We start from the raw sequence: 27,112 nt of genomic DNA on the forward strand, positions 1-27,112 counted from the left end.
TGACAACTCCCAAAGTACTGGTGACTCAGCCCACACACCAGCTTCCAGGAGATACTTAAGTGGTAATGACATGGGCAGAGTTCTGCTAATTTGAGGGCAGATCACTGTTTTAACAAAGGTTAGATTCAAAGATTGCTCTGTCAAATTCCTCTTTATAACATGATTACTAAATAACAACCCTGAAAAACATTGGTGTAACATGCTCACTTATCAGCAAGCAAGCTGTCTCCTCCCCTCACAAACTGTGTGTGCGCCTCAGCCTCTGAAGGACTTCACCTTGTAAAAGAGTAAAGAAAGAAGACTGGTTTTCCATTTTAATGTTATAAATATACTACTTCAGCTCTGAGTGCTTAAACTCTGCTCCTCTAGTGCATCTTTTTCCTTCTTAAGTACCAACTCCTTAACAGAAAACAACTCTTTACACTTCTGTATTTTATCACTATGTGAGAGGAATAACAAACTTTAACAAAGCATTCCAGTAATAGTTTTATTATACTTTTTAGTTGAGAATTTCTAGCTTTCACTAACTTTCCTTTGAAAACTCTGTCTACATAACAGGGGTAAGCAGCAACACTTTTCCTCCTGTTATCTAAAACTAAAGGTTTGCCCTTAACACAAAGTATCTAGCACTAGAAATGCTGTTTAAATGGATAATCAAGACAGTGCTCTCATTACAGAGATACTTTAATTTGTTAAAAGAAGGTATCACCAAACTATAACAGAAAAAAATTTCTTGTTCTATTAACCAAAATCTGTATAGGAATTTTCAGGAATTTCTTATGTTGATCCAATAAATCAGATAATCAAATTAGATTAAAAATTGTGCATCCCACAGCTGGCCAGCAACAGTATCACCCTGAACTGCAAGCAGTTTTGAAAAATTTGACCTGCCTTTGATTTCTAACACTACCCTTCACCTAAAATCTTCCAGTTTTCTAATCCAAGTGTTTTCTTAATACAAGGTGTGGATGAGTCCAGACCAAGTAAAATAACCTGTCCCTAATTCTGGAACACAACCACACCTAAAAGACCGGTAAACAGGAAATAGCCTTGAGTTGTAAAGTGTTATACATATCTCAAGGTAGCCAGCTATTATTTTGGCAGTAGGAAAGGAAGGCAAGAACTTGCTTCCGTCGCAGTGGATGCCCGTCCATTGACACTGCTACTGCACAGAATGCAAAAAATAACAAATACCATTGGTAATTCATGCCAGCAAAGTACATTTGATACAAAAGGTCAAATTCTGCTCACAGTCACATAGGTTGCTAAAGAAAATTTTTCTTTTCACCTGGTAGCGTATAGGCAGTCTGACTCTCAATCTGTGCATTAATAAAATATCAGTTCTGCCTCCATGCAATACATAAGGTGGCAAAGGTGTTATTGTAATTACATTCAAGACAACATTTATACTTTGCCATGAAAAATGCATCACAGTTAACAACACACCAGTTCTGTAAATCAACATTTGAAGTAGGCAAACTGTGTTGGTTTGGCATGCAAGTTACCCAAGAACTACAAAAACGTATCACGTTGAATACAAGTACTCTTTCCAAATAACAGCTGACTCAGAAGTACCCTGGTGATATGTCTGCAGAAAATAAGCAGATGACTCATGTCTGTAAATTCCTGAAAGTACCAATAGACCCCTTGCTTAGTCATCTTTTGCTTGGATGCTGGGTTCACGAGCTCTGTAAACTATAATGAGGGATCTAGCTCTTAGTAGGACTCTCTCTCCCTTTTTTCCTCTCTTCTAAACAGTGCAAATTATCTCCCTAAAAATAACTTCATCTGCGTAAGTGAGTCACTTCAACTAGCAAGCTTATACAAGTCATGCAGTTAAGCAGTAATATTTGGTTATGAAGGTAAAAATGTTGCTCTCAAACTCAGATTTAAAACGAAAATTATGTCAGAGGAAGTCCCATTTACCCCTTCTCTCACAGAAATAGAAACATTTCCTTTGGAAAATTTAAACAATTAGCTCATTCAGGAAAGTAAAGCTTTCTAATTTAGTTCCACGTTCAAAGTAATTTAATACTGATGATTTCTTACTTTGGCTTTCCTTAGCATCACACTGTTAATATATGACGAACTCAAACAGCAGACTGGGGAAAGAAGCCAAAACCATAGTAAAACACTGCTTTCTTCTATGTTACAATTTACACATCATTTTTTAAAAGTCAATTTTTAGACAGCCATAGTGAGGGAAAAATCATGTCTTTATGCAAGCTCTACATGAGCAGAACTTGGAAGGCTGTTTATGGGTAATTAAGCATTGAGTAAATTCTGCAGTGATTGAACCCTAATTTTCCCACACAGTTCATAAGAAAGCAAAAGAAAAAGGATTTGCTTGTTGAGAATAAGTCATATTGTAAAGAAACCTAATTATGGTTTATAAATAGTTGAAGTTGCTCTCTTTTTGAAACACAAGAAACTATCTAGAAGGAATACAGATTTGCTTCTCTTGACTTAGCATTTAATGCATACATATATTCAAAGCACAGTTATCTTAAAGCCAAAATCCTTGTTCATTAATAATTAAGAAACTGTGCAATGAATCTGTAAGGTTGAATTGTTCACTTCCTTAAAAAATAACAATCTGAGACTTGGAACAGGTCACCTAGTTTGTTAAGTTTATGTCAACAACTACAGAGTTGATTTTGACTGCCTTAGTAACTTTAAAATAGTATCCTTAGTATCTAATTTTACAACTTTTTAAACAGGATATGAAATGTGGAAAGAATGTGTCGGCAAAAGCATGTACCAGTGCTGCTACAGAATTTCTGAGGGAAAAATGCTCAGAAGAGAAGGGCAGGTTTACCACAGTGCCCTCCTCCCTGCCTTTAAGTACTGGAGAGAAGAGATGGGAAAACAAAACCATGCTTGAAATGTATGCTGACCATTAAAATATTTCTAAGCACTTAGATGGTAATATTTAGAAATTCCATATACTGTTCCCCTATTCTATGGAAAAGGTTTATTCATCCTTTGTATGGCACTGGATAAATCTAGGTATTTATTTTCACAAAAGTCAACATTTATTCACTGAAAGTTGCACACCATTTTAATGCTTGGGTGCTACTATACTGGTTATCTTATTAACCTTTGGGATGCTTGAATCTGCTGCAGTTTGTTGCACCTGAAATTTGTTTTGCACTCATAAACACTGGCTGATCTGGATGTTTTACTGCTAAGATTTCTACTTCTACAAGGTGTCATGGCATGTACAACCTTAATTCAATCTGTATTTGCTCTATAGAGCAGCCTTCAAACACAAGATAACACAGTATTGTTTCCAGTTCAGTTCCTAGGTTGGACAGAGCTGACCAAAGGACACACTTTTCTGCACTGCCCCATCTGACAGACTCTACCCCTCTGCATTTACTGCACAACACTGAAGCCTTGCACATTAAATATGTGTTCATTTCTGCATGAGCTTTTCAATGTGATGATTCTAATCATCATAAGAATGTCATTAGCTATATAAAATATTAAAAAATTGTTTCACAGCACCATCATGAGTTGAGAGGTTCTTTAGCAATTCCAGATGAGGAATGAAGGAACAAGGAAAGGACAGTCAACCTGTCTACTCATGCTGAGTGCCAGCCTGAGGGACTCAATTCTTCTTTGAGTCTTAATAATAGATAATACTTTATATAGCCAAACACAAGTCCATCCAATGCTGACTGCCACAGTAGGTACTTCAGAATCAATGATTACTGGACATAGGAAAGTTTTGTTTAAATTATTTCACCAGAAAAACAAGAAGGGTACAGGAAAGATCTGCCAAACTCAAATCTCCAGAGAGCACTGAACAATCTTAGCCTGATACTATCCGTTCTCTTCCCGAAATTCCCTGACTCATTCCTTACATATCATCCAACTTTGGCGAGAGACTGCCTCTGCATTCAAGTACTTCTGATGAAGTAAGTAATGGAAACAGGAAACACATATTCCAGTCCCCAGAGCTGTCTTTCTCTCTCTTATTAGTACATATTCATAATCTTCCTGCTTGTTCTCTTTTGATTCAATGAATTTCACATTTTCTCTGTCTTTACTTGCAATTGAGCTCACACTGCTGGGAAAAACAACTTGTGGATTTGAATGTATTGCCTTAAACTGAAAAGTTCCTTGAACTCAGAGCTCCCCAGTTTTCATGAGTTAATGTGGATGAGACCCATATGAATTTACAATTCAGTGGCAATACATATACCATATTATATAATACCACTTACACATCTATCAAGCTCTCTTTTAAAAGAAAATGTCTACTAGATTTTCTGACATGACTTCTTTGAGAAAGCTGTTTCAGACAGCCTGTATGATGGGAGAAAAATCTTCACCCAGCTTCAAGGGAAAAGAGCTATCTTCAGTTTTTACATAAATATTCCAGTACAGAAGACCTTTCAGGAATCACATTGATGACTGTACCTAGAGAGAAACCTGAACAGATTCAGTCACAAGCATTTTTGGGATGGTAGTGCCTAGCACAAAGCTCCACAGGGCAGGATGTCAGGCTATTTTGCCTAGTGAATCTTTCCTTGACTCTTGTGTGCCAAAGGCCTTTAGCCTACATTCTACTGGCAAAAAAAGGAAAGGCGGAATTTGGCTCAAAACACACAAAGAATTACTGAATGCCACAGCTATCCTGCTTTGGTGTGTGATGATTTATTCTTGCAAGAATGAGAGAGCAGGGATGACAAATAACATATCAATGGCATTAGTGTTGGACTTTAGGTTAATAGAGCACAGTCACAGGAATTGGAATTTGTTAAATATTATTAGGACTGACATCCCTTCTGGAGGAAGATGCTATTTTGAAATCAACATTTCAAAATTTCAAATCTGAAATGAAAAGCCGTTTATGGAATTTTAGCTGAGACACTTATGGCATTTTGGGCGTGTTGGTAATCACAGCTGGTTTTGAAGTAATTAGGTCTGCCCTTGCTACAGGAAATATCCACCCCATCAGCACAGTCAACACTTGTATAGTAAATGAGTAAGATGACTTATGTACAAAACACTTCCAAATAAATGCTATGAAAATGCAAGTAAATACTCTGAAAAAAGAAACAACTGTTTTTTTCTTAACTGAATCAGTTATGTATGAACGGAACGTACAATATTAAACAATAAAAGAAAAACTGCTGTAGGCAGAATGGAAACTATGAGTTGTGACGGATTAAACTATTCTGACACATTACAGAGTAGATTTGTTTAATTAGCTTTCTTTGTTTTTGTTTGTTAGTTGGTATTGTCTGTTTGTTGTTTGGGGTTTTTTTAATATAATGTAACCCTTTTTTATTTGAAGAGGACTGCATGACACTGCTGTATCCACCTCGTGGTTCTCATTCCACTGATAATGGGAACTACAGCCTAGGCAACAATGGCAACTAGATTTATGATTACAATTGTTTTGATTTTTTTTCAACATAAGCATATTATATGGTTGTAAAAATATCCCATGTCTTTATTATAACCTAAACCTTTTTTTTAGTACTTCATTCTTCATACTAACCAGCATTTTTTAAAAATGTGACAAAAATAGTTTAAATACCTTAAGTTACAGTCATGTGCTGCAGACAGAGTATTTAATTCTTTGTTTAGTTTTATAGAGGAACTAAATAACAGATCAACTCAAGATATTCTTCATGCAGTTTACAGTTATGTGGTCAAAGGCCATGAAAAAGTGATGTAACTTAATCTGAAAACAGTTTCATAGTGCCTTATTGCTTTGGAGTGTCATCACCCAATTAAACTATATCATATCCTTTTGGGCTTCTACAGCAGGACTGGACTACCTCCTAAAAATATCCCATGGAATCCTCAAAATCTTAAATTGAGCCCAAAGAAATGGCATAATGGCCTTATAGGTCTTTTCCTTCTCTAATTTCTGTACTCGTTATTATCTTAATTAAGAGAAAGGCTTTTTATTTTTACCTCACCAGCTTCAGCTAGGTACTTATATTTTGCTTTATTTTTACTTCAAATTCTCAAAGATCTTCATTCTCTTCTCCTTCCGTTTTTATTTCCTCTTATTGTCTCTGCTGTAACAGTTTCTATAGTAACTTCTCTAAGTGCTGATGAGATTGATGCTACTAAAAGCTGTCTCTTCTACATCTGAATTGTTTGAAGCTTGAAACTTAAATACAGTTGCAGTTGTTATGGGAGTAAAAAGCAAGCTGTGTCCTTTCTTGGCACACACTGGTGACTACCACAAAAAAATTTCCTCTGCTTTCCCAGTAGAGATGCACTGCTAATTTCTGAGTTTTACATTACTTTTCAACCGGACATAAAGACTTCTAAAACATGTTTTTACCTGAAAAGTAGCTGTGCAAAAATATTGTCTTTTCTCACCAACATTTTATTAAGATTATGAGGCCTGCAAATAAGTTCTTTTTCCTGTTTTAAATGCTGCCTGGGATCTGAAAGGAAATTGATTTACTTCATTCTCATCTGTGATCAGTGCGACATTATCCTGCAGGCCAAGAGGACCCTTTGCTGACACATGTGCTATCCTGTTTTTTCAACCTTCACTCCACGCAGGCTTACAGCTTTCAAATCACAATGCAGTGCAATTTTGTCTGACCCAAACAGCCAACTAAGCCACTCCAGATATTTTTAAAGCTAAACTGAAAACTTCTTTACTGTAATACAGGCCCACTGCATCTTCCCGCTCCTGAACATTACAATGTATCACTTTTAATCTTGAAGCCACCTTACACAGTTCTAGAGGCTTTTTATATCGCCTTTTGATCATCCAAAAAACTACTTTGTGGTACATATTCTTTAAAGACATGCTTTCTAGACCACTAGCCATTTTTGGTGCTCTTTTGTGAATGCTCCATTTGAGGATGATGTAAGACAAATAGCAGGATCACACCCTTAAGCTCCAGGGAGCAGACTTTAGGCTGTTCAGGGATCTTGCTCCTCCCATGGAAGAGTCCTATGGGATAATGGTCCTGGTGAGAAGAGGATTCCACGATGACCTCCTCCAAGCTCAAGAATAGTCCATCTTGATGAGCAGAAAGGCAAGCAATAACAGCAGGAGGCCTACATAGATGAACAAGAAACTCCTGACAAAAGTCAAACATTGAAAGGAAGCACATGAGATGTGGACACTCCCTGAGCATGCACAGACAGGACTGGGAATGTCAAAGCTCACCTGGAGTTGAATCTGGCAAGGGAAGTTAAGGATTCAAGATGGGCTTCTACAGGGACAGCAAGAGTGAAAGGAAGACTAGAGAAAATGTGAGACTGTGCTGCTGAATGCGGCAATGGAGCTGCTGACGAAGGAGACAGAAAAGCAGCTTAAGCTCTCCCTCCTTCCCCCATTTAAGCATTTATGCACATTTGTGACCAGTTCCACCTCTAAAACAAAGTGTATTTCTTATTAATCCAAAGTGAATTATATTTATCTATTTCATAAAAGGCATTCAGTAGTTGCCTTTGTGTGTCATTGCTTTGCCACATATGGATTCTTAGAAAAAATTTACTTAGGTGACAAAGTAATTGTCATTGTGTAGAAAGAGGAAGGAGATAGGAAAGAAGGATTCAGAAAATCTTTCTTAATACAGTTCTTATTTCTAGAAATTTCAAATTTCTAATAATACTGTGGTGTTCTGTATCATCCTGTTTTTTTTTTTCTGAAAGCATTGCCTGATATTGAACACAGGACTCATCCATGAAACCCCTGCTCATCATCTCCTTTCCAGATTGAATACAAGATATTTTCTTTCCACTTGGTACTATGAGCAATTTTCTACTTGCGGTATCTCATGCCTTTAATGCAGTTCTCACCTTAGAGAAAAACTATCTGTGACTGCCATGTGAGTTGCCAAAATGTGTAGACACAAGAACATAAGACATGGACTAAGAATAATAAACACCACAATCTGTATTCAAGTCCCATCCCATCAATGACTTTTATACCTAATTACTTCTTTTCAAAAACTTAGCAGATAAAAAAGGATTATATCCCTGTTCCATGTCAGGTATCTTTTCTGAGAATTTTAGTTATCCGTCATATACTTGGGCATATAGTAGTCATACTCTGGATATATCTATTAAATAAGAAAAAACAACTGTTCCCTTTTCTGAAAAGTGCAATTTTGTAAGAAGTTATTAGAAAACCTTTCAGTCCATTTGTTAAAGTGCTTGTAGTTACTGGAAGAACGTCAAATAATGTCTATAGCAATATACTACAGTTTTAAAAGTATGGCAAATATATGCATTTCTCAGAAATTAAGAAAGTAATATCCACAGAAAAGTGACACTTTAAAATACTTTTCCAGTCCACCCACATCAGGTCATCATAAGATACCTGTAGAGCCTAATTCCTATCACAGCAGTTGTTTCCTGTTTGTTGCTGTCCATATAAACTGCCTAGCGTCCATTCTCCCTTTTTCAGCAATTACAAATAGGAACCTAAAACTAGTTTGTACGGAATGGCATGAAAACAAAATGAACACAGAGAAAAAGAGGAAAAGAAAACCTCCATTTTCAGATTTCACTTGCATCCGTTGTGAATACCTGCTGTGATAGGAATTAGGCTCTACAAGTATCTTATGATGGCCTCATGCTAGTATGAGAAGTTTGATGCTGGTCAAAAATGTCAGCAAATATTTTATCAGGCTGTCTTTTCATTCTTAAACAAAAAACTTGAGATTAAGGAAGCCCCAGTGATGTAAAACTGGTTGGAGAAAGTCAAAAGTGATTTGGATCTTACGCTTGCGAGTAAGCAGAGAAGTGTCTTTCATGTGGTGGTTTTCTCCTCTCGCTGTCTCAGTACTTTTAGTTGGTTCCACGTATTTCTTTGAATCTGGGCTTGAATGCTCCTGAAGGCATGTCATTCTGCCTACAGCAAAATATACTCCAAGCAGAGGGGGTTTCTTCAAAACTCTGTATGTTGTTTTAATCACTCAAAACAAAGCATTCTCTGTGACATTTCCTGTGTAGTGAAGTGCATATTGCTTAACTGCAGCCAATGAAAGCTGCAGACACTGCAGTGCTGTGGAACAGGCACTGGTGTAAAAGTAGCCAGAGTCACAGGCACACGGTTCTGCACTAAACTAGGCATAGGCATAGAAAGGGGCTAATCACAGGACTGATCAGCAGCATTTGGAAATTAATGAGTCTTCTGCTGATCATTTTTCTCTGTGGCATATTTTTCTCCTTTATTTCTAAGGGACTCTGCCAACTATATTTAGTTTGAAATTGTTATTGAAAGCTGATAATTTTATTTTTGACATTAAGAGTACTTTAAACATTGTGTTCCTTTGATTCCATCCTGGGTATTTAGTTGTACGTGAGCCAAATGAGATTTTTTAGTAATAGTAAACATGAAGTGATCAGACACATGTTCATCTAAGAAAAACCTTCATATTTAAGACTTTACCAAACCTCCTTGCTAGCCATTTACTACATCAAAGTATAACTTGTTATTTAAACAGCTGCTGGAGGAATAGATGAATGGGCAGACAAATGCTCACTAGCTCTGTTCTGACTTTCCAGAGGTGGGGCAATCTCCTTTCGAGGGCAGGTATAACATCTTAAACTATACTAGGTGCCTGAAAATTTAACACTCACCTACATTATAAGGATTATTGATGCTCTACTGAATGATTAAACAATATCTGAGGCCTAATGAGTTATTTCTGCTTGGAAAGGTAACGGAATGAAGGAATTAATTCTTCAATACAATTTTGTTCATTTGCGGCAAGTAGGCATATGTTCCTTTTTCTGTGAACACTTCTGGAATAAACCGTACTTTCTTTGCACAGTAGTGTAAACTTGTGTTCCCAGCTACTAATGCTCTTTCCCAAAATGTCAGATTTTTTTTCCCTCCTCCCAAGCGTCATCGAACAAACACGGCTACCAAAAATTCTTTGTGTCTTTATTTTCCAAGCTTTCTGTGGCTGTGGACAGATGTGCTAATCCAGACCCAAAGGAGGTTTATGTGAACCCCAGTTGTTTAGCTAAGGCCATCAACTAAACCACGTAACCTGACTGCACTGGTACAAACCGCTCTTCTAAAAAATGTGTGCAGATAGCAATATTCAAACAGGAAGGCATCAAAAGCTGGCATTAAGGACTTCTACCAAAAAACCCTGAATCCAGAAACAGGTGTGCATCCAAAGCCTGATAGTCATAGGTATAGCCTCCTATAACCCAATTAATGCCCTGGGTCCCTTGGTTTTGAACCTCCTAGTCAGTGGCATTGCACACACAGAACCCGAAATCCCTTACAATTAGGCAAAGTCAGTTCCAGCAAACATTCCCACCAACTCCACCTTGGCTGAGATCCCCTCCAAACTTGAAATACAAATGCTCGCAGCTTCAAGCATTCTCCATCCCCTGAAACATTGTTCAATGAAACAAACCTTTCTTAATTTAATGTTTGTCCTTTCCAAGACATCTTAAATCTTAAAAATCACTAACACAAGCAGTGTTTCATTTGCTATTGCAACCAATCCAACTTCTGTCACTTTCCTTTGTGCTGACAACCTAAAAATCTTGCAAGATAAAAATTAATCTTTGAAAAGCCCACATAAAGGTTGCTTTAGAGTTCTATTCTTGTGTTTATACCAATAAGGCTACTTGATTCTTAATTATGTATGGATAATTTAATGTGGTTTTATCTAATATTGTTCTGATTATAGCATCAATGGCTGAACTGGATCTTAAAGGTATTCTCCAACCTAAATAATACTATGATTTATATATGGTATAAATACACAGACTGTATGGAGGAACAAGAATATGAAGAAATACTTGTCTGCAAAAACTAATCATAGCTGATTCATAAACAAGAAGAGAAAGAAATTGGCAGTCTATTGAAGTTTACTTACAAAGCTTCATACAGAGACTTACTCATAAACAGTATCAATATCAAAAGCAGTATGACTGATTAACAATTTCCTTTCCCATGTGGACGCATGAACTTCTCTAAATGTTTATTTCTTCTGTCTTATATTTGAAAGCACTTGATTAATTCTTAAAACTAAACCACTAAAGCAACAGTTCCTTTGACTGGTCTTTGATCTAATATAATAACTGCAGCAGCTTCATTAATCTAATGATTAAGTTTGCAACTAGGTAGCTCTTTGGTGTTTTAAGGTAGAGTGAGTAGACTTTGCTCTTCATTCTGTGACTACAGCACAAATCAGTTTTTTTAGCAAGTGAAATTGTTCTAAGGTTATTGGGTTTTGGCAATTCAGAACTATTTTCCTGTTTCTCTCTCCTTCAACCCAGTTTACTCAATAAAACTATTCTGAATAATTTCACCTTACTTCTGATCCTTTTTTGTTTCCTAGTGTCCAAATAAGTTTGTAACTTGGAATGCAAATAGCTGCAAAACAATGTCAAAGTTATTTTTGAAATCTCTGAATGGATCTTTTAAAGGAAATACAACTCATGTCAGGGTTTATAAATCTCAGCATCTCAATTAAACATAAAATTTTAACTGAAATTTAGATGCCAGTAAAATTTACTATGGTACCTTTCATTTGATTTGCCATGGTGCCTGCTGTATACTGACCTATTTATTCTCCTCTGAATACTTTATCTACATACTATACTAAATATATGAAGCAGAGCAGTTTTCAACTTATTGCTATCTCTCCCAGACATTTTATTAGACGCTTGCTAAATATTCAACCATAATATACATAGTTATGTCAGTGGTTAAGAGATGAAAGCCTATATTACTTCACTCAGGAAATGAAGTGCAGGTTTAGGTCCTTTCATTGCAATATCCTTCAGTGCAAGGAACATAAATGCTTTTGCAGTGGATTGTTCAACAAGCGGGTGATGCAATGGCTTACAAAGCTAAGACACTGTATGATTTTTAAGGCCACAGGGTTAATACATAGTGATAAACTATTCAGTTATAATTGTACCTTTCATGCCAGTTTAATTGAATACTATGAATATTACACAGTTAAAACCTACTCTGTTATTTAGCAGAAATTTGAATTTTGATTCCCCTGAAATCTAACTGATTCAACATGTATTAAGTTATATTATCCTACAGCACAAGTCAAATCCACATGAATTTTAACAGATTCAATTAACCCAAACATGTTGGGGAGTAAGAAAGGTAGGAAATCTCCAAGAAAGCTGTACATAAGTAAGTGCCATCTCATAGAAGACAAATCTCCAGTGACCAATTCTCAACTGTAGTTGAAAGGTAAGTAAAGATTTAACAAGGATAATTTTCCAAAAAATATCAGCTTTAATTTTTTTTTTCCATAACGTAATTCATAATAATATGATGGAAGTGTTTTCATTTCAGGTTTGAATTTTCTAGGCCTCTTAAGGTCACTACTGTGTGGTAATCTTAGGTAATAAACAGAAAGGAACTAGTGAGACCATTTTTTTGATCTCCAACACAACACAGGGTGAAGGACTTCTCTGAACAATGGCAATCCTCACTTTCTGCATCAAAAACTCTGGGACAAATTTCTATGATGCCATCAAGACAGTGTCAGTTTTCCACATGGAAAGCTAGCCCACAATCAAAAATGAAGTAATCTCAAAAGATACCAGCGCTAGAATGTTAACAAACACCAATGCTGCAGCTGCTCAAACTGCAATGCAATTCTTTTAAACATAAATAAGAAGCATAACAAACAAACTAAAGAGTAACGAATTTCCCCAGACAAAAATACCTTTGATACCTCTGAATTTCACCTTAGCATAGGGAAAAATAGTAATTACTACTTAAAGAAACATGTAAAAGGTAACATGTAACAAAGCCACATTTACTAATCCACATGGAGTAATTCCTATATATTTAATTAAGAATGTCTTTTTGAAAGCAACACAATCCTTTTTTAAAACTTTCAAATGACAGCAAATCTAGCTACATTGTTAAGACAGTTTTGCCTACACAGTTTCAGTCTAGGAATATCTTTTGGATCCTAATGACAGTATAGTGTATTTCTCATGTAATTAAACAGAGAGCCTTTACAGTTAGTATCAATGCATTAACTCCTGACAACTACAGAAGATTTTAGGTATTCCCGGGTTGAGTAAAATACTAGTTCTCATTATTGACACTTCTGAAAGGCCAAGTTACAACCATGAACTTGAACTTGCATCATATTACCAGAAAACCTCCCCAGGATGCTTTTGGTGTTTTGTAAAGCTGACATCTCACTACTGATGTGGATCCTCTCCCCTTCTCCAATTCCCCCCATCTCCAAAAACAATTAGGATTTTGTGTTTTCTAAGTGTCATGGTCACATCAAAAATAGATTAAGCACTGGATAAAAACAGCTAAAACTTTTAAATTGTTTCCTGTAATTGTATTTTTTCCCTTTTGAACTTGTATCTTCAAGAGGATAGACACTTATGCCTGAGGCAAAGTGTTACTCACTGTGAACAAGGAAGCAAAAATCTTTCCACATCAGCAACAGAGTGAGCTTTGTGAAGCCTTCTGCATCATATTCCACCACACCGCTGTCAACAGAAAAACAACAAAAAATTAATATAATTTTTACCTTATAATACTGAATGATTAATAGGTAAATTTTGTATTACAGGGATTGTTATTTTTGTTTGTTTGCTCAGAAACTTCCAGTATTTGCTTCGTTTATTAACATTTAAAATTGTCTAGCTAACTGTAAATTAAACTTGTAATAATCTTAATTATGTTGTGTTATTGGAGTTTCTTACCCAAAGAAAGGCCATGTTCAGTTTACATAAACGCACTTCAGAATGAAAGGAGATCAGCTAATGCATCTGCAGTCCTAAACTGGTAAAACTGCGGACACAAAAATTTCCTGTATCTTACTGAGATTAAGGTAACTTATTAACTCTGTAGTAAGTGAGAGGGTAAAACTGAAAATATGCAGGCTGAGTAGAGTTTAAATTTGAAAATTGAAAAGAGCGTATATAAAAACAAAACATGAGAGCATACAAAAAATTCGATATAGAAGACTTGTTCAACAGATGGATTACAAGTTTCAATTATCAGAAGTTGGTATTCTCTAAAAAACTCAAGCAGTATCAGAACTCATGAACTACATTGTAGATATAATAAAATCATAGGTGCACCTGGCCATTTCTATACTGTAGTTTTCTCAGAAGAAAAGGAAATACCTTGTCTTGACAAAGATTGAGCTTGCATTGACTGTCTACTTGTATATCCAGTTCAAGTCACCGTTATCTAATTATCATTGTATTAAATCTGGGTCCGTGCTAGAAGCCACCTGTTTTCCTAAGCTCGCTTGAGAGACACGAGATTTGAAGGGCTCCCGAATATCCATGTCATTTGGCATCACTCCTTGGAAGCAGAAACCATTCATCACAACTAGGTAGAGGCTTGGACTTTCACTCTAGTCAGAATTTAGGTGGGAAACCAAAGTGCTGACCCAGGGTAGCCCTGGTTAATTGATTTGCGAAGCTAATGTGTCATCATGCCTGGCCATGGCCACTGCTTGATCTGCAGGAACCTAACATGGCCCAACAGCCTCTTCTCTTGAGAGACAAAATACTGCTTGGTGGTGGGAGCAGCTGGTCTCCCAGTCCTGTTTTTATGCCAAGCAGTGGCTTCTGGCTCCTGCAAGGCTTAGACCTGCTTCCCCATTCTCCCACCTCAGTCACTGCCTATTACTGTAAGACCTCTCAAGTCATTTATTCAGAAATAAGCACATTTCTTCTGCACAAGGAGAAAATCCTTACTGGCCTTTTCCCATCATCAGCTATTTTCTAGTAAAATCAGATGGGCAACTGGCACAGAAGTGAAATAATGCTGACCTTCATTACAGTACTGCTACAGAGAGACAAGCTATACACATCATTCTGTGAAAAATGACTAGATTTCATTTCATCCAGTGGACAGCAGTCACACAACCACAAACCACGTGCAGAAAACTACTTTCCCCCATGTTACAGAATATAATGCAGCACAGGAAAACTTACGTTCCAAAGTGACTCAGGAAAGCTGCAATGTACTCTCTTCTCTTATGGTATCCCTGAATAACATACTGTACCTGAAAAAAGAAAGAAGAAAATAAATCCAGAGCTATAAAAAGATAAAAAAAGCTAAATCCCAGTTTGTCATATAGTTCTTGTAAAGGAAGATTTATGTTTGACATGGTAGTAGTTCTGAAACCTACATTTACCTTGTGTGATTTCCTTAAAGAATCCTAAAATGCCTTTAAAACAAGCCCTGGATCTTGCACACAGAACATCTTGCAGAGAAATCTCTTCACTCACGTTTGAGTGAAACTTAAGTTTTTCACAATAGACTGAAGCACTGTTTAACTGCACAAGATAAAAAGTGAAGGAAAGAAATGCTCAGCCTTGCCTTACTGAGGTTTGAGTAGAAAGCTGTGACAGACAAATCACAGTTACCTGAACTGACAGTAGGTTAAGTGTCGAAATAACATTCTGGTTATAAAAGAAAAGACAAAAATAAGTATCTTTCATAACTGATCTTGGGTGTTTTGTGAAGACTGCATCTCCAACAAAATCTTCTGAACACTAAGCTCTGTCACTGGTTTCATGCTGACTCAGGGATCCACCTACTCAACTGCGAGCATCAACTTCTGAGGCATTCTGGGTTTTGAAAGGCTTCCATCCTGGCACAGACAAAATCCAACAATGCTAAATTTGGAAGACTTAAAGCAAAATTCTCCTTGCACCATCTATATTTTCTTATTGATTTGAATGGCATTACTTAGGAGAACAGTGTGAACACGGCTTGACCCAAAACAGAAACAATGCATGTGTTGTGAGGCTGCAAGAGCATCTGCTTTAGAACTGGTGACTTGAAGTACTTATGGTGTGGTTCCATATATGATACTCTATGTAAATTCCTTTACTTTCCAGAACTAAAAGCTGTATTTTAGAAACCTTTTTTTCTCCTCACTGAAAGGAACAGGAAGAGTATTTTCTTGGCTATGGCAATACCAGAATTTCTTGGCTGGCAAATGCTTTCCTAAAATTACTGAAAAGGTCTTGATACATTCATTGCTGAGAGCTATCTTGTATACCTTAAAGCTGAATTCTATTTACACATTGAAATATATTCATTTTATAAAAAAACTACAATTATTTTGAAGGCTCTGTGTAGGATCTGAAATGCTATTTTGGGAAAAGGAAAACGCACGATAAGTTTGCTCAAATGACTTCGTTTAAGAAAGGATAAAAACAGTCCTGTATGCTTGCAGATTTTAAAAACAGAGAGTAATTTTAACAGAAAACCACAACAAAAACAACTCTAAGGATAGAGTCAATATAATTATGGAAGCACATTTTGAAGAACTTTTTCTAGAAGATAAAATTATTTTCTTCATTTAGACAATTGAAAGTAAAAATAATAAACAAATGCGAAGTTTGTAATAGGTAAATTTCTAGATGTTGGCCCCTAAGCTTTCTTTTGAAAAGTACTCTTAAATAATGGAGAAACTTTCAAAATACTATAATTGTTCTTTTTTGTTTAAACAGTAAGCTAACAGGAACACAACCTTTTCAGCAACCCTAAATAGCTATTACATCCAAACAGACTGCTGATTCAGTTCATTTGGATGAAACGTATGAGAATAAAAATCACTGAAAGTATTCAAAACTTAGTGATGACTAGGTATGAGAACTCCCAAATGGAAAAATAAAATGCAAACTACACATTTGTATTTACTATAGCCAGACGGGGGTTGGTCTCTTCTCCCAGGCAACCAACAATAGGACAAGGGGACACGGGCTTAAGCTCCACCAGGGGAAATTTAAGTTGGATATCAGGAGAAAATTCTTTACAGAGAGAGTCATCAGGCATTGGAATGGGCTGCCCAGAGAGGTGGTGGATTCACCATCCCTGCAGGTTTTTAAAAAGAGATTGGACGTGGCCCTTAGTGCCATGATATAGTAATTGGAGTTGGATCAGGGGTTGGACTTGATGATCTTGGAGGTCTTTTCCAACCCAATCTATTCTATGATTCTATGATTCTATGATACTAACAAAATAGTATGCTACAATGCAGTGTTATACATTACAGTAACATTTTACCCTAAATCGGAACATGTCACATGAAGAAAAAAACTGCTCCAGGATCTGACCCCAACGTCACTTGTTTACCTAAAAGAGTTGTTATATTCAACGTCCTGCTTAGGTGCTCAGCTCTTATCAAAAAGCTATTCCCTGTGTAGTTCAGCTTAAGTATGCCTTGCCCGGACTACCTGGGAGAAGAATAACGATTTCTATGGAAATGCAATACAGACCATAATGAAAAGGAAAACTGAGTTGTCTTTACTAACTTACCTTGTTTGTTAGCAGCTGGCATACTTGGGGTACATAGTCAATAAGACAACCTCCACCAGGAAAGGCTGGGATGTGAAGGGCGGATGATCCTCCAAGCGCACTAGAAACAGAAGTTAATTTAACAGTACATTATACATACGGTCCCTGGGATCTGAAAATGATTTCTGCACAGTCCTCTTTCCCTATGCTTAAAGTCAGTGGGCCATGAGGAAGTGTATTTTATGCTGTGGTGATAAGAAGAAATATTGAGTGATACCATCTACAAAAACAGGTTATAACATGACCCACTCTAAAAAACCCACTTAGGAGTATCACTTAATGCAAAGCATTTTTTCAGGAAACAGCTTTTTCATTGTGAACAGTTCTGTTCCTTAGACCTCATCAATAAGATGTGGAATACTGTAGTTCAGGTATCTTGTTAGTTGTGTGAGACTTGAAGTCTTAATTATTCCAAAAACCACCTTCAGTCAATACAGCTAAGTATAATCAAAATAATTTGGACTGAGGAGTTATAGATGGCCAGATGCAAACATTGATGATATCATCTACTCCAGTTTTGGACCTTCCAACACAACACAGATGTTAACCTACTAGATTAAGAGGGCAGTGGGTCAGAAAGTTTATGAGGTACATGATGATGTAAGGGGTTTGTCCAGTCTTCAGAGAACACTGGGTAGGTGGGGCTGTTAAGGAGGGGAGTTTAAGGCATATTGTTATTGAAGGTGTACTGATGCCTTCAATTATCTAACAGAAAATTCAAGAGATTATGGAGCCAGTGGCTCCTCTGAAGTGGTGCTCAGTGGTCCACAAAGCTCAGCTGAATGACTGCCATGAGCACACAGATCTAAGCTGGCCCTGCTCTGAGGAGTGGTTTGGCCAGATAACCTCCAGATGCTCTCTCCAGTCTACATTGTTTCATAATTATATTCCCTGATTCTATGATTTTGTTCATCCCCAGAAGGAAATAATAAAACCAAGGATATTAACTCTGTCCATGCACAGATTGGAAATCTGAGTGGTAGGAATCCACAGAAATAAGATAACCTTAGAGATGTATTTAGTAGTACCCTAATCATTTGCCTTTATCACAGCATGGAAGACTCAAGCACACCTGCTATTACCAAGGATAATTGCTTCTTTGGTGTGGAAAGATCTAACACTTATTTAAATCAGGCTGTATTTAATGAGATAAAGTCTGTGCTACTGTCTTTTAGCAGTACTGACCTAAATCTTTCTTATAGTCCCTTACCAATCAAAAAGGATATGAATTTGCATTACACACTGTGGATTACATCATTCACTAACCATCCAAAAACTCATTGGCCACCATTAAAAACTTCAAAAGCTAAGTAACTTTGTGGCCTTCTGTTTACATGGTGTTTCCATGATAAATTAAACTGGCTAGAAAGAAAGTTCTCTGCAAAAAAAAATGCTCATATTCTCCAACTGGACCTGCCTTTGTATTTTCCTTAGTACTTGATAAGAAATCACTTTGGTACATATAAAGGTCTACAGTCATACATCCCTTTGAAGGAACAGAGTCTACATAAATCAAAAAAATCCCAAACTCATAATGAGGTATATGGAAATCTGCTACTCAGGCAAAACAGTCTGGGTTTAGCAGACTGTTCACCACATGGAACAGTTCTGCAGGTCTGGATTTTGCATATGCAATGATGAAAAAAAAAGCTTTGAGTACACCACAGCTACATAAAAAAACAAACAAACTTTTCCAGCAGAAGTAAGACTTGAACAGGATTTTTTTTTTAACTGAATTCAGTTTCCTTGGTGCTACCCTCTTACTAAAATTATTCAGACGGGAATATAATTTTGCAACTTGTGGATGTTTAAAAACAGTGGAGTGTGACTATTAAAAAGTTGGAACTTTTCTGAAACAGTAATTTGCTCTTAGGAAACTGAAAATATATGGGGTCTGTCAGTCTCTAATATTGGAGAATGTTTTGCTGCTTGTCCCTCCTGGTATGTCAAAAGTGGGTTGTGAACCTTACTTTGAGACCCTGCCTTTCCTTTTATTAAACTCCTTAAATGGTTGCATAAATCTCATAGCCTCCAATCTCATAGACAGAGCAACTGGTACTGTCCATTTTGCATCCTGCCTTGCCTCATTTGACACCAAGTCCAAGTTCCCTCTCAGCACAGAGATACCACTGGAGATGCTCAGATGACTACAACAGGAATTTCAGGCTTCTCTCTGTTACAATAGCAGGCCTGAAATTAGAAGTAATCTCTAACATATTACACACGTAAAAAAAAGCTTCCACTCCTATATCATCAGCTTCCAATACATACATCTTCCAGACTGAATTATGATGACTTGTGAGTAAGGGAAACATACATTTTACCTGTATCCATCTCTTGAAAGGCACCAACCCATAAAAACTTGTGGACATTAATGGAAATTCAGCCCTTCTCAAATGAAAAACAGACTGCTACAAGGTGTGGTTTCTGAGAAAAAGGTCCCTCCACAGAAAGAAGGCTGGAATTTCTAGTATAATTATCCTCTGAAAACAGAATAAAGCTGTACAATATGTAATTTATATTCTATGGAAATTATTATGGGTAGGGAAAATTAAGAGTGGACAGGCATCTTTGTTCCCTCAATTGCATCAGAGAATCTGGTTATTAAATATTTTAATAAAATACTGCATTTGCACAGGACCTGGCCTCTGACCATCTCAAAACTTTCTATAAACATTTAGCAATTAAGGTTCATCTGTCTTATTAAACTGATATTTACCTTTTATTTTTAAACATATAAGGAAACTATTGCTCAGAGTTTGATTTTACTATGCTGTACTATGATGTCTCTGTCATGCCAGTACCTCCCAATCAAGAGACTGCACAAGAGGCTGTAATAATTCATTTGACTTATAATAAATCTGCAGCTGAAGAAAAAAGTGATTTACACAATATCAAAGAAAGACCTGTAAAAGGCAAGGGAATTCCAGCATGCAGCTCAGTATCTCATGCTACTTTTTGAGGTACCTCACAGTCCAATCAAAAGAAAAAGTGGAGAACAAAACGCCATAAGAAGCTTTTCATAGTCAAGGACATTCTGTTTGTCAAGATATTTCACCAGCACAAGCTAAAGATTGTTGCACATCAGACCTGCTTTCTAGATAGTTAGGCCTCTTGGAGCACAGATCTAACACCACTCTGTTTGAAATTAAGCTTTCCTTCTTGGTATCACTGTTAAACTCCCCTCACAAAAAAGCCCCACATTCCTTTTGTCAAGAAAAAAAAAATTAAACAAAAAACATCAAGAGATATGATAAGGAAGTTATTTTGTTTTTAAATACAGACAATTAATATTGCTCCTCTACAGTCAGAGTAAGACTAGTTTCAATACAACCAACTGAATTGTGTTTGATTTTTACAGTTTTTTCCAGTAACCCGCTACTTTTTAAAGGCTAAGGCTCTAACAGTCTGAGAGTGGCTTCTATAATTATGACAATTCAGAAAGCAACAGTCTTAGTGGATGTTATTTCATTAGGACTAGTACCAGATGAAGACTAATATATGGTAGATGTACCTGTCTATGAGATAAGGTTGTTCAAACACACTGGAACATAGAGACAAAGATTTGTTGGCCTCAGCATTTTATTGGCTTGCTCCAAACCTAGTCAGCTCTGCAAACCAACTTCATACATTTCATTCTAAGACAGAGCAGAGTCTCCTTTGCAGCAAGTTTCTGTCCTCCTGAGTTTCCAGAGTGGCAGACACAGTGTGGTTCTCATCCATGATCTGTGAACTAGCTGGATTTTGTGAGAGACTCACTACTGAATTCAACAAGTACAGCAGTCAGCCTGCATTAATAGAAGTTTTGTTCTGCAACACGCTGAAATACAAGTGCAGAGAGCATAGCTGGAGTATGTTTACATTTCTGCTGTTGACTGGTGCATTCCAAGTGACTTGCTCTGTCTGTCTCTCAATGGATCTATTTATTCAGGCCCACATACAAAATTGCAAAATTCTTTCCCATTTCTTGATAGCTTATAATTACACTAAAATGTCTCTCAAGAAATGATCCTTTAAAAAAAAAGGCATAGCATTAATTCACAGGTTTACAGAAGTGACTGCTTTTGTTCTTGAGTATTTATGTGTAAACCAGTTATTTCCTCTTCCTGAAAACCATCCCTTCATTAGAGAAAAAGGGTGTTTCTCAGATGACAGGGTGCTTTAGCAAGGCAGACTTACAGGTATGTAGAGAGATGCTCTTACTTCCATCTCTACCTCCTTCCCTACAACTCTCCCCATACTAACTTGGGCCTGTCTAATTTCCCTAAACTCCTTTCATTCACACCACCTCTTCCCTGCAGTTCATTTTGCTTCCCTCTTTCTCTGAGCAGAAAAAAATGCAGGTTTCTCTGGATTGCTTGGAAACTTTTGAGCTGAGTCTGAAAAATGAGTATTATTTTAGAATATCTACATCACAGTTTATAAAGTTATGTACTAACACAGGTTAAGCACCTGTGCACACGTAATCCAGATTATGTTTTGTGCCTCACCCCCCTCCACTTTACCTGTTCCCTTTTCTCACCTCCAAAAATTGTGTACGTTTGTCTGTGAAACAAGTATCAGACAGAAAAGAACATTTACAGAAAAGTTTCATGCTGTTAAAAGGAGGTACCTTACCCAAGAGTAGTCATTTTTTTTCTCCAAGGAAGGAAGAGTAAAAAATGTGTATTTGGGCAAGGAGGTCCAACACTGAGCACAGCATGAACATAGCATTACAGAGCTTTATACCAAAAGAAAGTGGTGCATAATATTGATTGTACTCAACAATCAATTTCTAATCCAATAAATTCTTTCTGCACAACACACATAAAATAGTGAAATGACAATGTCAATGATTGTGAATGATACAGTTGAAGATTCGCCTAGCTTTGAAAATGCAAACAAATAAAAACCTTGCCTCTGCATGGAAAGACCTTTTATACCAACTTAAAGTAACTAAGAGCTTTTCTCTTGTGTGGCCAGTGTTAAAACATGTTCAAATTTATGTACTATTAATGGAAAGTAGCCTTCAGAGACTATAGTTCTTTCTTTAACCAAGATATACCCTTTTTAACTCTCTGTAATACCTGCGTATTTTGAAACTAAAGCACACTGCAGACCTACATAAGCATTTTTGAAGGGTTTATTACTCATGATGACTATAGGCAAAAGTAGCCTCAAGCATGTGGAAAGAAATTCCCTTCTTTTTCTCTTTTTTTTTCTATTTTGAGAGGTATGTTAAGGACTTTGATCTCTTTTCCCGTTCTCTTTCTCCCTTGTTGCTGAAGTTAAATACTTGACTTTTTTTTCTTTTGCAGTTTCATCATTTTAGTACATTACACCATTTGGCACAGGAGACACAAGGAACCACATCAAATAAAAGCACGTGACCACAAAAGCTGCCTTACCAACCATGATCCCAGATTTGCTGTCAGTTTACCATTTTTCAGACTTGCCAGACTGTAACCAAATCCCTCCTATCACACAGACAACACGGAGCTTGGCAGAAGCCTTGGAATACTGCTTCGATCAGCAATAAAAAGCTTAACAGTAAAATAACAGAACATTACTCTTGTACTGAAAAATCAGTCAGTCTAGGTTTGTGACAGTATTTTCTTCCCTTTCTCATAACACTCCATTTAAACCAAATGTAATTAACATATTGCTTGTCCACTCAAATCTATCACAAAGGAAAGTGTCTCCATAAAAAGTTTCCATTCTAATTTTAAAGAAACAATTTTTACTTAGAATTAGTTGTACTTCAACACTGGTAAAAAAGAAGTGTATGTTTTCAGCTAACAGATGCAATCTGAGTATCTACATTGTTGAATGTACAGGAAAAAAAAAATACAATCACAAATAGACCTAGAGTGAAAACTATGCCAAATCTACTTTTTTTGAGAAAGAATTCCGGTCCAACTTACACTTAGCACCTGGCCATTAGAGCTGAAAGGATAACACCATCTTTTTTTCCTTGACTTACTAGAGGTTCAGAATAAATACCTCTGAGCTCTTCCTGACTAGTGACTGGAAAAAATATGAAATAATCACTCTAAAGAGCAAATAGTAAAACCAGAAAGTATTTTAGTTTCACAGAATGTGCAGAAAACTGCAAGTCAGACTTACTGGGCTTTATTGCAGCATGTTATTGCAACCAGTCTGCTTCTCTGCTTGCCCACCTATAATGTCCAGATGCTTATACTGAAGTACAATGAAGTTTAATAACATTCACTGAATAGTATAAAAGCTGTGGGATGAAGTAATCTATAAGTGCTAATAAATACTTTGTTTGGGTTATTCCAACTTCTGTATTCTGCTGCGGGTAAAATTCTAAGAAAGAAGCAGATGTCTGTAACGTATTACCTATTTTAGGTGAAGTGGTTATATGAAGGAAATATTTACATTAACTATACAGATTCTAGGTTCCAGCAGACTTTAATCCATCCGATTTACATGAAAACATAGCTACAATGATTCAATATTGAAAGACGTGGGGGGATAGGAGCTCTGTCCCCAGGATTCTGCTCCTCCTTGAAGAAAAAAACCAAGAAGCATGAGATTAATAGATTGTTAGCCGTATAATTAAATTAGAATATGTTTCTTTTCATCCCTTCCCTGACACTCCTCAGAGCTGGAGGAAAAAAGAACAGACACTCTTGCAGTATAAAGTTTTTCTTATTGCTACTTGATAGCATAAAAGTCTGAAAATTTCCTCTGTATTGGATAAATCAGAGCTGAGGCGATTTTTCCATCATCTTCACATGCAGAAAGGTTCTGCATAAAGGGAACTGACAGATTTCTACTGACATGTTGGGTGAGTGAAAACCTGGGCTGCCAGAGTTGGAAAAGAGAACTCTCCACCATCCTCAGATCTTGCATTCTCTGAAGAAACAAAACCACGAGAGGATAACATTTATTACCCAGCTGACGGGACATGGATGTTACACAGTGGCACCACAGGGTATGAGCTCTCTGCCTACAACAGTCATCACGTTGCTTTATCCTCTGGGTGAGGGGGCCCACTTTTATAAACTGATCCGGAGCCTACAGCAGATGGCCTGGGCAGGCAGGCAGCCCAGCACAACTGATTGCCCTCTGGGACCTCCATCACACCTCAAGATAAAAACTTGAGGAAAAGTCCAAGATAGTGCAAAACAAATGATCAGCGACGCTTCAATGTGTACAGCAGCTTAAAATACAGGTTAACCTAACTGGTGTCAACAGTATCACTCCACAAAAATTTTGGTCACTTATTCATTCTGACAACATAAAATGAAAGTGAAAAGTATATAAGTAATATAGTTCAAACTGATTCAAAGTATTAATATAGAATTATTTTTCATAATACACTACGAACGGGTTCAAAATGAAAATATGAAAAGTTCCACAGGTTATAAAAGGAGTGTGATTCTCTCTTAAAAGGCTTAAAAATTCTGACAAATCTTACTTTTGTGTTGCAACTTAACAAACTGATGCCCCACTTAGTTTTTCTGCAAAAACCACCAATAGCAAGGTATATTGCAAATGTACTATACTCAAGTCAATTGAGGCAAATAATAATGAGAATCCATAACAAATGACAGAAGAACTGAATTTAGAGACACTTCTTATGATATCAGAAAAGTAGCTTTGGTGTGTCCCCCCTGTCAAAGGTACTGCTTACTAATACTAATTCTAACTACTGACAATATTTAAGGGAAACAGATATAAGAAGACCTGAATCAGTTGCTAGATGCCTCACAGTTTAAAGAGAAGGGCATGGTTCCTGTCTTAAAGAACTTTCACAGAACAGTATTTCACACTACAATGCAGAGAGAGGAATTGAATGAGAGGGTAGGAAGAGCATGCATTGCAGCAAGGAGAATTAAACCTTGAACACTTACAATGGAGAAGTATATATTTCCAAAGCATTTTGCTTGTTTCTTAAAGGACTCTTGGCAGCAAATTAAGACAAACCTGAGTGAGAAGTGAGTCAAAGATTTTTACAGAGAATTCAATGCAATAAGGAAATAACAGTGAATAACCACCCCCCCCTCGAACAACCAGGAAAAGTTGTAGGAAAGAAATCCAGACAAACAGAGCAGCAGCAAATATCACTGAACAGAAAAAGCAGATAAGATAAGCAGCAGGGGCAGATAAGTAAATAAAGAGAGCAGTGTTCAGTCCTGTTTTGTTTTTATTTCCAGTTTTTATTCACCTGTAAGTGAAGACTAAAGAAATTAATTAAGATGCCAAGAGAAAGACCACGTAGCCTAACCTACTTCAATTTTCTTCTGCATGGATCCCAGGAAGAAAAGAAATATGGAAGAGGCTGGAGAATTGTCAAAACTAAGGCAAAACAAGATTTTGGCTGGAGAAAAAGTAAATTGTAACTGAATTGCAAAACTTTTCTATCTTGCACCGATTTGAGATGCCAATATAAAATGAAGAATTTATTTAAAATTAAGCACTATCCCCATTTCTCTTTCACACATACTGTGAAGGAGGAAAGCTGACTCAGTTATCTGAAATTTACTTTTCAAATTCCTATTCTTCAGAAAGGTACTTTTAATGGCATTATCTGTTTAGCAGATATATTTATAACCACCTTAACTGTGAATATATTGAGGACCTTCTAATTAGCAACTAAAATAATACTGGGCATTGGCTCTTCTGCTTCAAGGGAAAAACGTAATGACTTGAAGAGCTGTCTCAAAGGAACTAAAAATGGCTTAGCATGAAGACAGGAACTAGAACTTACAAACTTTTGCATAAAAAACAAAAAGAAGGCTGAAGTGCTGGTATGTTGTGAGCAGTATTCTCCCCTGAAACAGTAGCACTCAATAAATTAATGCAACAATCCAGGATTTATTATTGTGAGGATCACTGAAAATCCCTCTCTGCACTGTGATATGTTACACAGTGCTTGACAGCATTTAAGATACTGATCTGCTCTTTTATAATCCACTCTGATTTAGCGAGGAAGATCTCCCAAACAATTTCATTGAACAGAATATTTTCACAAATCCATGTAAATCTATTATCCATCAATGAAGTGGATAACATAACTGCTTTAAGATGGTAGCAGTTATGTTTACAAACATATGCCCTATGTACCGGTAATTTCTTATCATTCTTCCACCATGCATTCAATAACATCCAGTTTATTATATTATGACTGTTCACATGGCAGGTAATTTTCCAGTCCCTGTAATAAACCCAGCTAACCAGCACTGTCTTTACCACAAAGCAGGAAAATGAGTCTCAAAAACCCTCATGACTCTATTGCCTTCCTTGTCTACTGTTCTCTCCTTTTTCTGAAGAACAACAGTCATTTCCTATAACTTGCAGGCTTTTATGTTTTGTGATTGCACTTGCTCATATTGTTCCTTATTTTATTTATGTTCCCTAATCTACTTGTCAAATTACAGTAATTATCTCTTATTGTTAATCTTTTCCTGATATTGCTTAATGCCTAACACTTCCAGTGACATAGTCATTTTGTAAGCATGCTATTTTTTGCCTCTGTGCTAAAATAGTGCTGTGTTATAAACTTCTCCCACATAATAATTTTTTTTTCCTTTCTCCTTAGGCCAGACAGTAATCCTCAATTGTGAATCTCATCTATCTGGAGAAACATTTTGTGTGAAACATCCTGTCCTCTGCATCATCAGCATCACATTTAATTAGCTTACATGAAGAACAAAAAGTACATACTGAAAGGGTAAGAAAACTTGTAGAAAAAATTCAGAAGTGAAATGAGAGCAACATGCTGGAAAACTTCTGGATATGAAGTTGAGCATTTGGGTCATCGATAAGAATGCCCGAGGGAGACAGAAAGTTAGAGGAGGA

General features: G+C 36.7%; 1 protein-coding gene across 2 annotated transcripts in view; it reads right to left on the reverse strand.

Annotated features, from left to right (window-relative positions):
- BRE (brain and reproductive organ-expressed (TNFRSF1A modulator)) overlaps positions 1–27,112 on the reverse strand; it is a 171,188-nt gene that overhangs the window by 25,256 nt on the left and 118,820 nt on the right. For both annotated transcript variants that reach the window (XM_017834239.1, XM_017834238.1), the window contains 3 exons: positions 17,264–17,363; positions 14,926–14,996; positions 13,379–13,461 (listed from right to left, as the gene is read on the reverse strand). In XM_017834239.1, coding sequence (XP_017689728.1) covers positions 13,379–13,461; positions 14,926–14,996; positions 17,264–17,363 — 254 coding nt within the window. The remainder of the gene's footprint in view (positions 1–13,378; positions 13,462–14,925; positions 14,997–17,263; positions 17,364–27,112) is intronic.

This window comes from Lepidothrix coronata, unplaced genomic scaffold (genome assembly GCF_001604755.1).
Source record: "Lepidothrix coronata isolate B3197 unplaced genomic scaffold, Lepidothrix_coronata-1.0 Scaffold230, whole genome shotgun sequence".
Taxonomy (NCBI): Eukaryota; Metazoa; Chordata; class Aves; order Passeriformes; family Pipridae; genus Lepidothrix; species Lepidothrix coronata.